At 50.2% G+C, this 18,261-nt stretch overlaps 1 protein-coding gene across 1 annotated transcript in view; it reads left to right on the top strand.

Moving 5' to 3' along the window:
* The window catches only part of LOC122382937 (protein slit-like), a 60,522-nt gene that overhangs the window by 28,261 nt on the left and 14,000 nt on the right, over positions 1-18,261 (top strand). Inside the window, exons 13-17 of the mRNA XM_043368910.1 lie at positions 5,300-5,450; positions 8,823-8,966; positions 12,075-12,218; positions 12,727-12,890; positions 14,168-14,300. Coding sequence (XP_043224845.1) covers positions 5,300-5,450; positions 8,823-8,966; positions 12,075-12,218; positions 12,727-12,890; positions 14,168-14,300 — 736 coding nt within the window. The remainder of the gene's footprint in view (positions 1-5,299; positions 5,451-8,822; positions 8,967-12,074; positions 12,219-12,726; positions 12,891-14,167; positions 14,301-18,261) is intronic.

Below are 18,261 nucleotides of genomic sequence, written 5' to 3'. Positions count from 1 at the left end.
TGGTTGGTGAAATGGCGAACGGTTTGGTTTGTTTCATACGATACTTCGAAGTGAGAAATGACACACGTAACGAACACGCAATACCCGTATAAGCTAGAGTATCTCCCTTGCAGTATGTAAGGGCTTCTTTTTGTGGTCTCTATCACCCAAGTTACGACATTAAAATACCTCGAACTAAGTGCGTTCCGAAGTGAATTGAAAACGTCACGGGCGGACGCGTCTGTTTTCCAGTTCGTTGGCCGTGGTCGTCAATTTTCAATCTGTTGACAAATGGTTTTGTTAATTTACCCATCACTCTGCGTCCTGTCGGGCAAAAACACCCGCTCGATGGCTGTTTCATGTCGGCCTGATTAATGCCAGCGCTCTTGTTCCCTCTCTAACATACCGGCGACATTAATAATTTACTGCGTAACCCGCCACCTAGCCAGTTAATTGTAACGGGTGTGTTGACGGTACCCGACTGCTCTCTGGTTTATCGTTCGGTGATTGATGGGCTGAGACAGCGGTGTGACGTTTTCTGATTTGTATCAGACTGCCCCGCACCGTTCGTCGTCCGAGTGTCGATAGAGTTGACACACTTGACCGATAAAGTGACAAAACATTTCTAACATAAAATACAACAGCTGTGCGGTAGACGTCTTAATCTGGCCGTTGAAGTCAAGCATTCACGATTCAACGCTGAAAATGAATCTGATGAGTGTTCTCGTGTTTAAATGGACATTTAATTATAAACTGGAGGGAAACAACTTATAAGGCATTCCGAAGGAAATGAAATATTAACATAGACATAGAGAATATAATAACTGGATATTTTCTCTTCCGATTACGTAATACGTTCCAGCTGTACTTGCCAAGTTTCATGTTTGTAGTATTTCAATCCCATTTAATTTTCATCGTCGGGCCTGTGTTATCAACTTCACAATGCACTTAGAGATGAAAGCCGCTTAGGCGAACTTCTCGCATGACCGACTTTCCTGAAATGCAATCATAGCGAATGACATCAATTCGAATAATCATCGAGAAAGACCTCCATTCATAAGATCAAGTCCGACAGAGCACGTGAATAACTGCCTGCTATTAGGCGACACAACAGTCTCGATCTATTCTCAGAATGGCTCTGTCAGTGATCAACGGAGCGGCATCGCTGCAACTTTTCGTTCAGACGCTCAGAGGTAGGCGAATCATCAACAGAAGTCGCTATTTTCAGCGGGATCGGATGGTGTAAAAGCTAGCGGCGGAAGGCACTCAGCACAAACAACAAGCCAGCCCAAGTATGCGGCATGGCTCATCCATGACTCAGCCATTAATTTTTGCTGTGATAAGACAGTCATCGCTGTAACTTACAGACATTCATTTACTCGTATACTGAAAATGACAATTTGCATATCTCTTCAATGTTGTGAATCGTGATGTTGGAAGACAGTCAAGCCGCCCACCTCCCTTACCAGCTTTGTTCCTTCCCCTTTCCTCGTTCGCACCTCCCCCACATCCGCTGCCGCTGCCCCTTTCTGTACCCTATGTTACACCCCACCGGCCGGACCCCCAGCGACCGACCCGACTCCCCCATGCCGCGTGCTGGTCCGGCGCGACCCACAAAAACTCCGCCCCGCTGCTTTGTTCGCGCCGTGGGGCGTCTTTCAGGAGGGGCGCGTTTACCGAATTTTCAAATAAGCGGCCGGGTCGGCGGGCTCTGGCGACAAACGAGCGAGAAGGCGCGCTGGCGCGTGAGCAGCCCCATTATGACTTTGTTTGCGAGACGCGTGCGGAGGGATTTCGGCGGCGACAGCGGGGGACCGGGCCGGCTCGCAGCTGCTGCTGCCGCCGTCCGCTGACCCGCTGTGTTCCGCTGACCCGCCGTGCTCCACTGGCCCGCTGTGTTCCGCCGTGTTTCGCCGCCAGCTGGCCCGCTGACCCGCTGTCCAGTTCCGCCGTTCTATCCGCTTTATCCGTTGATCCGCTGCTTCTGTGATCTATCACGCTGCTTCGCTGTTCTTTGAATACGCTTAGTTGTGCCCTGTGCACTGTGCAGCATAGAGCTCAGTGTCTTGATTTGCTCCCTTTCCTTCTGTCTGCCGCCACAGTCATCGGACGTGCAACATTTCCCTTGTCAGTTTGAGTACGCATTATGTGTGTATATGCTTTGTACGCAGTACGCACGCAGGTGTGTCGCCTGTTCGGTTACACCCCTCGCGTGGCGCTACACGACCCACCGCGTGACCTTCACGTGGGCTGCGTTCTGGCCAGTCACCATGTCAATATCCTGCGGAAGGCTTCTTCACGAAGAGCGTAAACAAGTTTTTTGCCCGGCATCGACTGGCCGCAGGCGTCGGGTGGCAGTTAGCCGACACGACACGCCATATAGCGTCTCACGCAGCGACTATGGAGGGAAAGGAGAAAGGACTCTCGCGTCCCGAAAATTGTGGCATGGTTACACCGCGGACTGCGGATGCTGTCACACTGCAGCCTCAGACGCCTGATTTTGGGTAGAACCAGTAGCTGAAGTCGCCTACAAGCAACGCTGACCGATGTATCTGCACCCAGAACACTCGGCTGACCGTGGCTATGCGTGGTAAAAAGTTTTGAGTGGTGGTGGCGAGAAGCGATGCCTATCTGAGTTTGAGAGGGGCTGCCGAGTGGCTCTGGGGTCGGGGTGACACGGGCGGGACTTTCACCGATGCCAGCGGCACACGTGAATGGAATACTGGCGCCACGGGCTGTCCGAGACAGAAGCGCCGGGCTGATTTGTTGGCTGTGAGGACCATAGCCATCAGCTTGGGTGTAAAAACTTCGTCGTTATCTAAATAGATCGTGTGATCGGTTAATTTAGTATTTGTTTTTGATATAATGGATCGCTTTATCGTAGATCACCCATTATGCTCTTTGACGGATGTACCGGGTGGCCCAGAAAAAACGTTCCCAACTTTAAATCAATATTTCTCAGAAAGTGATAAAGATAGAACATTGAAACTTCGAATAGTCAATGCGGCATACATTTTCAGTAAATGGTGTGATTTCCATGGTGTTCAGTAAATTACTTTTTAAACGGTTCGTGTCTCAAGCATGCCATGTAAAAAATACTTTTTTGCTCCGATGTTTACTAAAGAATGTGAGTGAACGGGTCACTTTCACCCCGCGGCGCCGCGGCCTACAGCCATGACTTCTACTGGCAGCTAGTCTCATTGATGGTTCAGGTCTCAGGACACATTCCCTCAGGCAACCACATTCCCTCAGGCAACCACGATGGCTCTGTGCCAGCGGCATCGGAAGAAGTTTCCAGTTTTCTAACCATCTTGTGGCTCAAATGCTTTCCTGGCTGACATTCCTGGGGAAAGGTAACTTTTCAACCAGGTTTTTGTCATCTGCTGGCAATGTTGTTTTTCATAAGCTATTCTGTGGTCTTCTGGCACAGGAACCAGTCTGCTTTAGTTTGTTTTCCTTATCCGGTCGATTTACTGTTTGATCTACTGAAAGGATCCATGCATCATCAGCAGTAATCCATGCACCGTGCCACTCCTGCTCGAAACATGATTTGGTGTTGAAACGAATGGCATCCATGAGCACCATTTTGGCTCAGTATTTGAATATTTGGCACATAAGTGAGACAAAAATATTTAAAATAAGAACATACATGTTGGTTTCATTCACGTGCTCTATTTTTTATTCTTTTTTATAACATGGGACGTCTAACCCAATCATCACTATCGTTTGACATCGGCAAAAAAAGCAAAAACGTCTTGCTTAATTCAACTCAAGATTGCCAGCTTGAAAATGATGGTATAGTGTTATAATTTGGCATACCAATGCGCAAAGAAATGACGCAAACTTGATGAAAATTTTGGCTCGTTATTTGTACTCGAATTTGATATATAGGCCTCCAAAGTTCGGAACGTTTTTTCTGGGCCACCCGGTATAAGGTCGCGCTAGCCATTTCGTCACATATCGTGTTGGATATTTATCACAGACATCCCATAACTAACGTAAACCAAATAAAAGCATCACTAATGTTTTTACACTTTAAATCATTATCGGGATGTTAAAAGTCGTGCATACTGCATATGTTCTAATATCAGTTTATCAGGTCAGTCAATTTCTCTGGATTTCGCAACACATAAGCTCCATTCAACTTTCTAAGAAACCTCGTTGCGGGAAAGCAGAAAGTCTGTTCAAAACTCTGCCTCTCCACATATTACCTTTCGTTTGACCTCTCAATCAAAGCCTGCATCTCACTTCTCAAGTTCTGAATAGGCACACGATGTCCGGAAGGGAATGTCTCGAAACGTCTAATGCATCCATCGCAGCATTCATATCCGCCATAAATGCTCAATGTGATGTTTGGATCCTGAAACTCCCCATTTCCAGCCCCATCATCGAAGTCGTCTTGCTTCGGTAGCTGTTTCACTGTCGTAAGACATATCTCAACGTCCAGTGCATGCCCGCGGCTATGACCGGAATCCCTGCCGTACAGACCTTGGCACGTCCACTGAACATTTCGTCTTTAATCCCGCCAGTAACTGGGTGGCCAGGCCATCTCCGCTGGATACCAAACGACACCGTGCAGTGATTTAGACGGCCCTTTAATGTCTACCGCCTGAAAGCCTCACGTAATGTCCCGCTCACAAGGTATTGTGCGTGCCTGGTCCAAGATCAAAGTATGAGTTGTGAAGCTGCGCCTGCGTGGGCGCGGTTTGTTCGGCACCTTTGTAGCTGCTACGTTCTTTCATGGAACGTGACTTATGGCACGTAATAACGGGCTCAGCACGTCATAATGCTGCGGTTAATGCGAAATTCGGATAATTCGGCGTGCCCATGAGCAAGCTGAAACGCTGAGCGATGAAATCATGGTATTAATGAAACACGCCTTGCCCAGTTCTGCCCTTTGATATGGACCGGGCTGGGAAGAAACAAGTTATATTTTGTTAATGCGTAAGCCACGCTGATTTTGAACCTGCAAAACTCTCTTCCATCTGCTGATATGATCGTTCATCGTGAAAGGATCTATCGCTGTGTTTGTGTGACGATACACATCTGAACAACTCAGTGAAGTGAATGTCTATGGTCTGACTTTATTCATGCCAGTCACCTGCTGATAACGCTGTTGACCTGACCCTAGCTCGATCCTACACTCTACAGTCCACATTCCTCAACTCTTCCCATGTCCGTTATCTATGATTGTGATTCCCTTCCCTATGATTCCCTTCCCCTTGCATGACCCTGTCCCTGCTCCTGGATTGAATCATCACCTGATGTTGAACTTCCCCGTCCACTGACCCTCCCACTGACCTGACCTGCCCTGCGGCAGGCTCGGACGGGTCGCGCTCAGAGCACTCGGACCAGTGCACAGCGGAGGACGAGTGTCCGCCGTCGTGTCGGTGCTCCGGTACCATGGTGGACTGCGGGGGACGGCGACTGAAGGCGATACCCGAAAACCTGCCGCGCGCCACCACAGAACTGTGAGTACGACATGCCGCGCTACTGATCTTACCAGTGCATATTGATTTATTTATTTACCACTCGCCGTACCATATTTGGGTTGTTAGTTCAGTGTGCCTTTTGTCTATGTATGACAAATTTGGGGCCGTTCAATTGTGATGTTTTGGAATGTCTGATGTGATGTGAAGTGCATGTGATAAGCGAGTGAAGAATCTTGTGAAAAACGTACGCTCAGCAACGTCACTATTTGTAAAAGTTGTACCTACTCAATATTCATGATAAAGATACGCAGTTTGTGTAAAATGTAACCCACTTATCCTGCAGAGAGACCCTTCATGATTCCGAGGAATGTGCGAGCACGCTGTTTTCCAATGCCTGTTACACAGGCCAGCGGTTATGCAAAAATCGTAATACCATCTCACAAACACCTTCATGCTTCGTGGTCATAAATCCCAATTAAGAGGGAAACTCCGGCGGGTGGTGTGACGCTGATTGGTAAAAACTGGCAGCTCTGACGGCGGCGCGCGGCGCCTGCGGCCCTGTTTCCGTCCTGGGAACCTCTCGCCGGCCCGGTTAGCGGACCTCCATAAACCAGCCGGGGTGAGATGCAGACTCGGCTCTGACACGGAGCTCGCCTGTTTACCTTGGCGGGGCCGATGTCGAGCGAATATTTTACCGTCGTCGGGTATCTGTGAAATTATGGGAAACTGCGGCGTACATCAAACTGAGCCCCACGCCAGACCAATAAAAATTGCTGGCGTGGCCGAGACAGTGTGTTGGGATATTGTTAGTAACATTAAGAATGGTTATTTGCCTGAGCTAGTCTTTGTCTTTTACTCAAAGTCTCAAGAAGATGAAACATTGTACTTACAAGCAGTAATATAGACTTCGTCCTTTGCTTATTACAAAAACAATTAGATAATTTTTCATAATAATTATCTGGAAAACCAAACCGCGGAAGCCTGTCACGGAAATGTTAATGGTAGCTTGTCACGAATGAGTGACCGGCTTATCTATAAAAGCACAGGTACGATTAGTTGCGGATTAGCTGGTGACTGCTGATTTCAACGTCAATTTAGATCGGTCATCACTACCCTCAGTCTCTGCCTTATTTGTTATAAAAACAATGAAAATACATCGAGTTATTGCATTGAACTGCACGGTGTATTGTCATTTTATCAATTATTTACGGAAAAAAATAGACCATGCCCGCTGAACAGTGAACACATTTATACGGACATCTGGTTTGACGATGGGCATTCCGGGATTCCCGCTTAGTGTCTAAACTGAATAACCCCTTCCCCATCTCTCTCTTTCTCTCTCTCTCTCTCTCTCTCTCTCTCTCTCTCTCTCTCTCTCTCTCTCTCTCTCTCTCTCTCTCTCTCTCTCTCTCTCTCTCTCTCTCTCACTCTCTCTCTCTCTCTCTCTCTCTCTCTCTCTCTCTCTCTCTCTCTCTCTCTCTCTCTCTCTCTCTCTCTCTCTCTCTCTCTCTCTCTCTCTCTCTCTCTCTCTCTATCCCTCCTCCCTGATCTAAATTTACTACTCATTTTGTGGCCGTGGCTTCTGTCGGATGCTCATCGCTTCCTTCCCATTACTTCTCGGGCTGGCACCGCCCCAGTTATTTCACACCAAGCTCACCGTTTCTATTCATAATATACCTCTCTGCCCACGTGGGTGTCGCTTCACCCGTGCCAAGAAGCTAACTGGCCGTGGACGGGACGGAGTTTTCTCGCGACATTTTGGACAGGAGCCCGGAGGTGCCCTAAAACTCACAGCTAGCTGGCTGATCTTTGCGTGCGTCGAGGTTTGAACTAGTTTCATATACATGGTGTATTCATATACATGGTGTATGTGTCTTCATTTGGGGTTTCTCCGAGCTTGACCATCTCGTTTCACTTCTGGTGTTCAGGGTATGAATGGTGGACGGTGGTCCCTGGTCCCACGTTACGCATTAGTCAGGCTGCGTTCTCCCGCCGTCCTCCCCGAGCCGTCGGCTAAGCGTATTTGTTCTCCGCTGGGCATTGTGGCGAGATTTGGCTTTGCGTTGGCCTTCCGGGCGGCTATTGAGGTCTGATGCGGCTGCTGCTGGCTGCGGGACCGGGGGAGGGGGGGGGGGGGTAGAACGACCGGCCGGGTGGGCGGGCGGCAGGCTGCGGGCGGGGCGGTATGGGCGGGCGGGCGGAGCGCCGCCGGCACTGCCGGTCGCCTTTTGTTAACGGTGACGACTGTCGTCAGTCGACGGACATATATCCCTTCACAACTGTCAGCACACACAGTGGACGGCGTACGACCTCCGCCAGAGCAGCTCTGGACCGCGATAGATGAGAGGGGATAGAGGGATCAGTGCCAGGCCGCGATCCAGGAACAACAGCCGATAGACGGGCCGGGATCAGGGCCCAAATCGGGATCAGGATCACCAGATGACGGAAGTAGAGGGGGCTTAGATGGATTTGTATTGTGTTGGCAGTTCCTGGCTGCCAGTAGGTCATCGCTGTAGAGGACGAGATCGGGTCAGCGACTTGGTATGTTTAATCGCCCATAGAACGGAAGCCGTTAAAGACCACAAAGGAAATGGAGGCTGTTGGCGCGGTCATCCTGGTCAGAAGGTCGCCGATGTCAGAGGTCCTTGGCTCATTTCATGGCCAGTTGCATTTAAAACTTAGAAACCACCTCGTTGTTGCGGTTTTAGGGCTGCGTTGAGGGGTGATAAAACTTCGTCCGGATTTTAGTGACACAGTAGACGTAAACAATCTGCTTCTGGTTTGCCTTGTCAGACGTGCGCTGGCGTCTAAGTCAATGTGTTGACAGTTTTAGGGAGGAATTTTACCTTGTAGTGATTATCTCGACTGAGCTGTGGCGTGATAAATTAACTGACGGATTTGATCGATTGTCCGTCCATGTATCTCGGATGGGACACATTCCTTTTCACTGTCATGGCCAAGTCAGGGTCAGAATTGACACTAATTTGTGATGGTCTGTCCTTTGCGGGGATAATTTGCATACATTCTAGGACACTATTCGACAGCCAAAAATAGGCATGGTGTTAGTGGCCATGACTTAGGTGACAAGTGTGGCAATATTTACTTGTCACACTTGTCACCTTAAGTCATGGCCATGGTGACAAGTGTGGCAATCTTGGTGTGTCATTTTACCGGATTATACAATTCGTCTTTTCGACACATGTCAACTGAATATATTCTAGTACGTAATGATAAGCTGCTTACCTTCGTATACTCCAACGCGCAGTAAACGTTTGCCAACGCCGACGAAAGCCACTATTTCCATAAGCACGAACGACAACTTTCCAAGCCCAACAGCCTCCATTGATCATGCCTCACGTATCTCCGTTTTATTCGCCGCTCTCTAATCCTCTGTACCCTGTTGATCGGCAGGATTTTGCGGAATAACGCCATCCGTCGGATACCGGCACGTCTGTTCTCCCGGCTTCCGAAACTGCGGAAGCTGGACATGAGCGACAACAGCATCACGGAGATCGAAGATGATGCCTTCAAGGGCGCCGGACGACTGCAGGATATGTGAGTAGCTCGCGAAATGAGACTGGATGGAATAGATTGTTCACGCACCACCACCGCCGCCTATTTCATTCGTCCCATAAGCGGCCTACGCTAACTGTGGTCGTATAGGACGCTTGTTTGCAATTATATGCACTTCATTTTCTTGATGCTGCAGGAAGGTGTAGCGGAACAGTTTCCTGTATAGCATTGTGCAATATAGCCCCATTTCCAAATCTTATTTATCTCAAATTCCCACATCAATCATCCGCTTAGTGTTTTGTCCGTCATTATATTCCCCTATCCCGTCCCCTCTGGGGGACATATAACCCCCTTTCTGACCCAGTGACCGTGTGCTGTATATCCCGACCACTCCCATCCCTGCGGCGGTGGGGGTGATGCTATCTCCTCTCCTCTCCCCCTCCCCGTCCACCCCCATCGATAATCTCCCAATTGGCGAGGCCGTCGGGCGGCACGGGCCACCTTTCATCGGCGCCGATATCGACTATTGACCCGCGCCGATAGCCGGTGCAGCCTCAGCCCGGCCTGATCCGGCACAAATGGGATACGTGAAATATGTCCTGGCGGCTGCCAACACGCGGTTAATCCGCCTGTTCTGACCGCTGTACTTTGTGTCGGTGGGCCTCTGGTGATGTGGTGACGTACAGTTTGGGACGTTTTGACGGTGGTGTCAGTCCAGTGTCGGTTTTGTGGGTAGTTAGGTATTTTTACTGGCGGAACAGGTAGTTTGGGGTAAATTTGTCCGACAGGAGTTGATTGGACGGTTTCTGGGAATGTCCGTGGTATCTGTGGTCTGTCCAGAGATTGTTATGATGATAATTTTTTTGAGTGATAGTGGACTTTGCGCGGTGCCTTCTGCGGATGTCTGACTGATGGCCCATTGCACGCGTCGGTCGCTGACATGCGGCCAGCAAATCATCAACCTATATTGAGAACCGGACATCTAACATACCGAGAACAAGGGATGAAATTTATCATCCTCTGGTAAACCCCGGCTGGTGGATCATAATTCATAAGTTGGAAGCTAATGGCCGGACAGGAACACACTGCATAAGTTGAGGCGGGCTCAAGCTCATCCTTAGACGCCGTCGGCTGGCTCACAGAACCCCAGTCAATGGTCTGCGGTCGGCGTGTGACTGTGACTGATGGACGGAACTGCAGTGACTGCAGCACGTGGCTCGTTACCGACTCTTGTACCCCGTTAAAGACATAATGGACGACGCCGTCAGAAGCAGTCATTTATCCAGCGCCGTTTGTCTGTGCTCACGCCGTGTGTCGGCTGAGGTTTTCAAGGCACCTTTGGAAGCAGCGACTTAGTACGACTTAGTGGCCTCACGACTAAGGACCTTTCCTAAACGAGCGGCTGCCAGCAAGGTGAACCGCCTACTCGGCGCTCATTTCTCTCGGTGAATGTCTCAGCCCCGTCTGACCCAGTGAGTCTCCATATCAGCCACTGACCCGGACCACATACTACTGCCCCAGTGGCCGGGCTCGGGCCGCCGCGCCGTTCTGCACGTCTGCTCTGTTTGCTGCGGCGCCGGGCGATATTCCCAGCCAGGCGGCTGCTGTGTACTGACCGCTGTGTCTGCTGTACGCGGCGGGCGGGCACACAGTGGTCCTCGGCGGCCGGCGGCAGCTCTGTTAGCTCAGCACACACACACAGTGGTGGATTCTCGGACTGAGGCAGCTTCTGCAGCTCTGTGGTCGAGCAGCCGGCCCGGTATTCAAGGCCGGACAGAGGCGCTTTGTCTGAACTGGTGAGAACGAACAGTCGGTGGACAGACCAAATGACTTCCGCGTCTAGAGGCAGTTCGTGGTAGGTTGTGGTTAAACCATTCGTTTTCAATCTAATTGGTTTCTAGGGTCTAAACGGTGAAGTAAATTGTATCCATTTTAGCGGGGCATACCCACCCATTTGCAACTTTTCTTTTATCGGTAATTTTGGTATAGATAACTAGGCATTGCAAATTCAATGTAGTGATAAATGTCACTGAACCTGCATCTAGCATATTCTATTTTAAATATGGTGGTAAAGCAATTTACGGACGTTGGAAAACCATATGCATCATATAATTGAAGTATTTATTGTTCAGTGTCACGCTATCTTACAAGATGGAAGACAAAAAAGACATTTGTAGCATTTCTGTGACCTTATAGATTATGTTGATGGGGTTCCCTTCTTTCTAACGTGAATAATTTTTTTTTTTTTTGAATCGTCTGAGGCCAAATAGGAGCCCACTGCCATGGGAGATGCTGATTGGGGTGACTGGCGAGTTCCTTCAGGTAGCCATCCACTTCAGGGTCCAATAGCCGGACTGTTCGTCCCGGCCGGCTGAAGTGCATTGCATTGCAGTGCATTTTTCCTGGACGGGTGTCAGGTGTTCGGGCCCACTCTACAGTCAATATTGGCCGGCGTTGAGGCGACGCGACCTTGCTGGGTGCAGTTGGCTCAGATGCTGTCCAGTAACCCACCAGGCTTCTGTCTGATGTGTCGTCTTTTCTCTACACTGCAACGATTGTTCAGTAGTCTAGTACGACCACCCACCGTTTGCTGACGCTTCGCTGAGAAGCTTCCACTGGTCGTATGCCGATTTAAAAATCTTAAAGACGTGCGGAAAGATACCATCACTGTTGCGACCTATTTTAATTAGCAAACCGTGATGATATCTGCTGAACGAAACCTGTCACCGTGGGTGGGCGGTGGGCAGTCTGCTGCAGCCCAGTCGAGCCGAACTCGATCGGACTTAAATCCGAGCAGTGGACAGCTGATTTGATCGGCTTTCTGTCCCAGTGCTGATCGGTCTTTAGGCTGCACGCACGCCTTGGTGGACGTGTGGGACGTATCAGTGAACAGTTGTCAGTTTTGGTTAGCGAGACGGTTTTTATTGCGCCGACGCATGTGGATGTGGAAGAGCTGTTTGACATTTCTATCGAATGTATGTGATAATAAGCTACAAAAGATAATAATTATAACTCCATCAACCCAGTTTTAAGGTCGTAATGCATATATGTTTTTTATGTGTTCATTATTAGCGCTGTTTTGTTTGTAGGCTGACTGCAATCTGCATACGAAACGCGGAATATTTTACTCACAAATGATTCTTTCGACAGCACTTTGACCAACAACGACATCCAGCACATTCACGACGGCATGTTCCGAGGACTGCGATCCCTGACCACGCTGTCTCTCTACAACAACAAGATCACCTGTGTGATGCCGGGAAGTTTTGACGACCTGAAGAACCTCAAAACACTGTAAGTATACCACACAATCTGTGCAAACAGATACGTTTCAGACGCACTCTCCTCGCCTCAATGGAATTCATAAAAGTGTAAATTAACCGCCTTGAGTCGACAGAGCGGTCGTAGGAAATTCTCAGAAAACCCGCAGCATTGTTACGATAAAACGGCGTCACGCCCCTTTGGTTAACCAGATTAGTTAATTATGCTTAAGAATTCCGCTCGGCGCCCCAAGCATCCAGCTTCCTAATTGCAAGGAGGTCTTATGAATGTCAACTCTGGCTAGCCTCTAAATTAGGGCTCATTTCCCGCTGACGGAAACGTTATTCTGCTAACGGCCCTCGGTAGTTAACCCATTATTAATGTTTTGTAGGACCAACTACACTTTGCTGCGTCTTTACTTCACTTTCCGTGACAATTAGTTGCCGTGAATGAATGCAGGATGCAAATATCCACGTGTCTAGCCGCGGGATAACTTTGTGCACAAGTGTGAGTCTGACGCCTTTTCTGTTGCCATTCGCAGGAATCTCATGTCGAACCCGTTCAACTGCAACTGCCACCTGGCCTGGTTCTCTGATTGGCTGAGGACCAATGACGTCACATCTGGCAGCCCGCGCTGCCACCGGCCGTCGCGGCTTCAGGATACACCAGTGGACGAGATATCGGTCCACGAGTTCACGTGCACGAGTGAGTTACCCTGACCCGCACCATGTCCTCGCCTCGCCTTCCTAGAATCTCGACACCAAATTGCCTGTCGATTTATGAATGATTATCCCATCAGAAGTGAGGAGGAGGTTCGGCAGAAGAGACTTTACTACACGATAAAACAATATCGTGGCATCTGTAGATCGTTACCTTTAGCTCATTTAATCATTGGAAAGAGAAAACTTAGCGGTATAAGTTGAACATCGGAGGGGCTACTTCTCTCCTTTATGTCTTCCGTTCGGTGGCAGCATTTCATTGTCGACTACATCCCTCCACTGACCTAGTGCGGCCTAACCTAACAGCTCCCGTGTTTGTCCACCGTTTTATCACCTGACGCGTTTACCGGCCACCGATCGAACGTGTGAGGCATTCCATCTACGTCATGGGCACAAATCGTCGCCGAATGCCCCAGAGTGACATTTAATGCGATTCGACGGCAGCCGCGGGCTGGAGGCGCTATCAGTCCGGGGAACGTGGTGCAAACTCATCGATACTGGGAATGCACATAACTTATCGGCAACTGCGCGCGGCGTTCGACACGTGGTTTTAATCGATGCGATTTAGTGGAACGAAACAGGCTGATTGAAATTTCAGTGGACGACTGATTTTATTTATTTATTTTATTTTATTTTGTTGGGTTAGGCCCTTTCGGTCCAGTAAGACCATTTCAGAGCCGGGAGGATGATAGGAAATAGGGGGAGACATTGGCCTGGGCAGGCACCCTAGTGAGTCGCCGGGACTGAGCCCGTCCAGAGGACAGGCCACCCAGCCCCAAGGCACTCACTGCACCCGGCTACGGGGTGCGCTCCCTCGGGAGCAGCGGTGCCGCTCCAAGGGAGCAGCCCGCATGAGATAAAGTTGCCTGTCCAGCCCGGAGGGGGGTTGCGGCGTGGAGGAGAAGGATTTCCGTATCCTGAGGATAGAAGCATGGATAGGTCGAACGACTGAATCGTACTTTTTTAGTCTTAGCTGCATTTTTGGGAGCATGCAGCAACTTGTGTTCTGTGCCTTATGTTTTAATGAGCTGGCTCGTTTTTGCAAACACATTCTGCTGTAGATAATTTGATTTTTTACGTCATTAGCATTCATCATTTTACTATTTTCTTCCTCTCATCATCCCATCCTCTCATTACTCAGCTTCACTGAATGCACACTTGTGCGTGCCTCTACTGCCAACGCCTCGTGACTGGCTGGTTGTCATAACCTCTCACCCCTGCATAACCTCTGACCCTCGGTCTGACCCGCTGTGACCCCCGCAGGTGATAACAGCGCCGGGTGTCTGCGCGCCGGCTACTGTCCCACCAACTGCAACTGTACCGGGACGGTGGTGCGGTGCAGCCGCGCGCAGCTCACCGAGGTACCCGAGGGAATTCCGGATCTCACCACAGAGCTGTGAGTACTGAGGGTACTGGGAGGGTACCGCTGGGTAATGTGGTGACTACTGGTACTGTGAGTACCGTGACGGTACGGAGAGGGTACCACTGGGGTCTGTGGGTACCACCGCCGGGGCCTGTGAATACCACCGACCTGTGAGTACCGCGGGTACCGGGAGGGTATTGCGGGGCTCTGTAGGTACTGCTGGGTACTGCTGGTCCCGTGGGCACCGCGAGTACTGGCTAGTTAACTCGAAGGTGTCATCCATACGCTGTAGAGGCGTCGTTGTTCATATTAGCCGTGCAGCTCCAGATGCTTTGCTTCTATATCGTCGCTACCAAATACCGACCACTGCCGCCGCTGGTAAACACCGAGGAGTTTTAACAACGAGCGGCGATTCCCTTGTCTGATTATGATAATACCCACGGCAGCAATGTCTGTACCGTGGCTTTTACAAAACTTTCTTCACCGCGATTCAAACTATCGTGATACCATGCAGGTAACAAATTTAATCTTAATATGCACCCTTAGTTCCGAGTTCTTGCAGCTTTTGTATGCATATCGTTAGCACGAACACGTAAAATGTTTCACGTCATTATGCACTGGCGCCGCTATCTCTGCCAATGTTTGCAACCGCGTTCAAAATGTGTAGCCCGGTAGCGCGATCCTGGTCGGTAGCAAGCCGAGATACTCCGCCACACGACTTTTACGGCTATACAGGAGCGGATCGTAAGGTCAGGAAGCTTGTAAACTCGTCGTTAATGCCATTATCATACCACACTGCACGTCAGATGATGAATCAACATCTTATCTTTTTGCTCCGAGATAACGCTTACATAATTCACTAGCATCATGCCATGGATTACACTATTGTAGCAGGATAAGATATGAGTCGATTTCCGCTTCACGCTGATCCGTGTGACTTTCCTGGAATGCGGTGGCGATTAGTTCTGTTCAGTAATACAGTAAACTAGGCTGGAAACCGCACCGGTTACTTTCCCCTGTCAGTTGACTGGTATTTGTGAGCGTTCCTTCAAACTTAGATGCATAACTGGGTCCTAAATTGCGGCGCCGCTGCGGGCGGCCTGCCGGAGATGCAGCCTGGCTGCACGACGGCCGGTAAACACTAGCGGGGCGGGGGCGGGGGCGGCAGGGGTCTGTGGGCGGTCTGTCGTCGGCAGACAGTGCTGGTCAGGTCCCCGGGTCCGGCGGACGCTCACAGTCAGTGCGGCGCCGGCACCCGCCCGCCGTGCCGCCCAACTCGGCTGGTCGTGTAATACTGGTCCGGCCAGTACCGACCGACCCAGGCTGGCTCCGCGGGGGTCGGGACCGTCCAGTAATGAGATGGGCGAGTCCGAACCGCGGCCGAGACCGCCACCCCACGCCCAGCGGTGATAATGGCCCGAGGAGCCCGCAAAACAATGGCACTGGCCCGCCGCCTCACTGGAGGGCAGTCGGCATTCATGGAATGTGTGTGCTGGCTCGGCCATCGCCGCCGCGGCCACCGACATAGTCCTGCCCAGAGTTATTATCGCACTGTCTCGGCGGCTGACGGTGGTGATGTGTTTCCATTCCCGTTTGCCCTCGTGATAAATGAACAAGGCGACGATGAGGGATAAACAAAAACGCTCAGCCGAGGGGCCACCGGCGCATGATATGCGCGCCGGCGCACGTGAAACCGAGGCCCCCGGGAGGGATTTAGTTATCCGCGACAGCTGAATGGGCGCTGCAAATGACGGTGGAAGGCGCCACGGAAGGGTGGAATGGTGATATAATGGGATAGGAGACGGGATGGATAATGGGATTCAGCTATTCCGACAGGCCAGGAGAAGTTTTATGGCCTTTAATAAACTTAAGTTGTACGTTCCTGTCGATGGATGTTCCCCGGGAATAATGGCAATTACTTTCACTCCCCAGCCGAGTCTAGCGTCGCCTTCCGTCAGCGAGTTTTCTGTGGATGGGGGCGAAGTAATTGTATGTTTCCTTCAAGAGATCGGTTGTATTTTAGCCGGTCGAGGCTTTAGTGTTTTCAGCTGTGGATGATTGCATGGTGTTTAGCCGAGCTGAAAGCTGAAAGCCTCGTTTTGTTTCAAGGCTCGCCGGTTCTACTGTTATCAGTTTTACACTCATTTTGGCCTCAAATAGCAGGCATGTTATTGTTAATGTAACTGCATGTGTAACGCTCCGAATGTAGCCGCCAGTTACTCACTATCAAATTCGAATCGGTAGCGTAGTAAATCACTCTAATACATTCCACGCCAAACAGCCACTTGTGCTAACACCCTGCTCAACGTAACGTATGCACTATCGGCATGAATCGCTGGATGGCAACACGCAATTTATTGATCGACTCGCTGCATTTATGATCACCGTGTTGCATGTGTCGGACGGCAGAACGTGTCACGGCGGCGTGGCGCACCATTCGTCGTGCTGTCGCGCATGTCTGGCGCGGTGTTCGCGCGCGTTTCTCGTCGCAGTCGCCGCGCTGGACAGCGTTTCGGACACGGAAAAAATGACGGACGGACCGGCGGCGGCCCTGGGGCGGCTCCTTTGTCGGTCGCGGCTCATGTTCGCGTGGTTTGTACGGGCGATGTGACACGCTCCGCGGCGATGGACTGCACCGCGAATACCGGGGAGTTGTTTGATGGTGCCGACAGCGCCACCTGCCCCGGGCGGGCCGGGGGTCTGTCACAGTGTCACGGGCTCGTCATCAGTCTGCCACGAGTCTGTCATCAGTCTGTCACGTGTCTGGCGCGCGACCGTGTCAGATCTGTGGCGGATCTTTTGGTGGCTTAGCTGCAACGATTTTTACCGGGTTTGTGTCGCGTGTACTGTGTTACGAATTAGAAGCGGATTTGAGAGAGCTTTACTAAAATCTGGATAAGCTGTTCCTTCATGATTCACATACCTATGCACTTCCCTTTGTGTTATCCTGTTGTGCTTAGCGTGTCTCGCCGCCAGTCTCGCGCACTCTTACAGGGTGGGGCAGCATAATCGGGAATAAATATCAAACGGGATTATTTGGTCATGAATTTAAAAATATAGCTCCAAGCACTATTTTAACAACATCCCATCAATCGGTCACCTTTTACCTATCCCTCATCCTATTTGACCGCCCTTCGCGTCGATGACCTTCTCAAGGCGGGTCCAAAAGCACGCGCATGCACGTGCAGCCTCCTGCTTGTCCATGATCGCCCATCAGCTTCGTACCTTGCACTGAAGACCGTTTTTACTGATGATAAGTTGTTCATTAAACTTCTACCAAAAAACGCTCCATATAAAGAATTTGGTCGGATTTAAATCGGCGGAGTTGAAGGACCAGAAGTTTTTGGTTCATCTCAGGTGGAGGTGCCCTACACAATAACATGTCGTCCTCACTGCAGTACCAGCACGGACAGAGTCCTCGTAAGACGTGATCTGGACCGTCAGTGATCCTCTCTTCCGACGACTCCACGTGAGTCTGCCAGAGTGTGGATGTATTTACCAGAGGTGCTCGTTTTATCCGGGCTCGATGAAGTAGGGTGCACCACGTGCACCTCCCTTGAAGACCACCCATAGGTCCATCACCTCAACAGGATGTTTACTTTGCATGACCGCTGCAATATTCTCGATACAATCCCCTATATGGCATGCCATTCTTTTTTATCGTATTCCAGTCGGTGATAAGATTTTTGGTCGCTGAAGTTTTGAACATTGTTTCTTTTTAATATGCTCAAGAGCTTCTTCCTTATATTCAAGTGAGTCATCTTGTATGTCCTCTGCTAAGAGTTATTTTACGACGATTACGTTAACTTTTTGTCCTAAGTATCCCCACACAATCCTTATCGTCCGTGATAACACGTTGACCTGTCCAGCAACCTTTACGTGGAATGGCATTGTTTTAAACAAAATGTTCTTGTTTTACTCGTTTAACATTAGTGTCTATGGGCGCGCGCAAAGCACTTGGAGCACCGTCGAACTATTTTGCTGCTCTTTTCCA

This window comes from Amphibalanus amphitrite, unplaced genomic scaffold, assembly GCF_019059575.1.
Source record: "Amphibalanus amphitrite isolate SeventyFive unplaced genomic scaffold, NRLGWU_Aamphi_draft 000150F_arrow, whole genome shotgun sequence".
Classification (NCBI taxonomy): domain Eukaryota; kingdom Metazoa; phylum Arthropoda; class Thecostraca; order Balanomorpha; family Balanidae; genus Amphibalanus; species Amphibalanus amphitrite.
The sequence above is the reverse complement of the archived record's forward strand: the minus strand, read 5'-3'. Positions and strand labels throughout refer to the sequence as shown.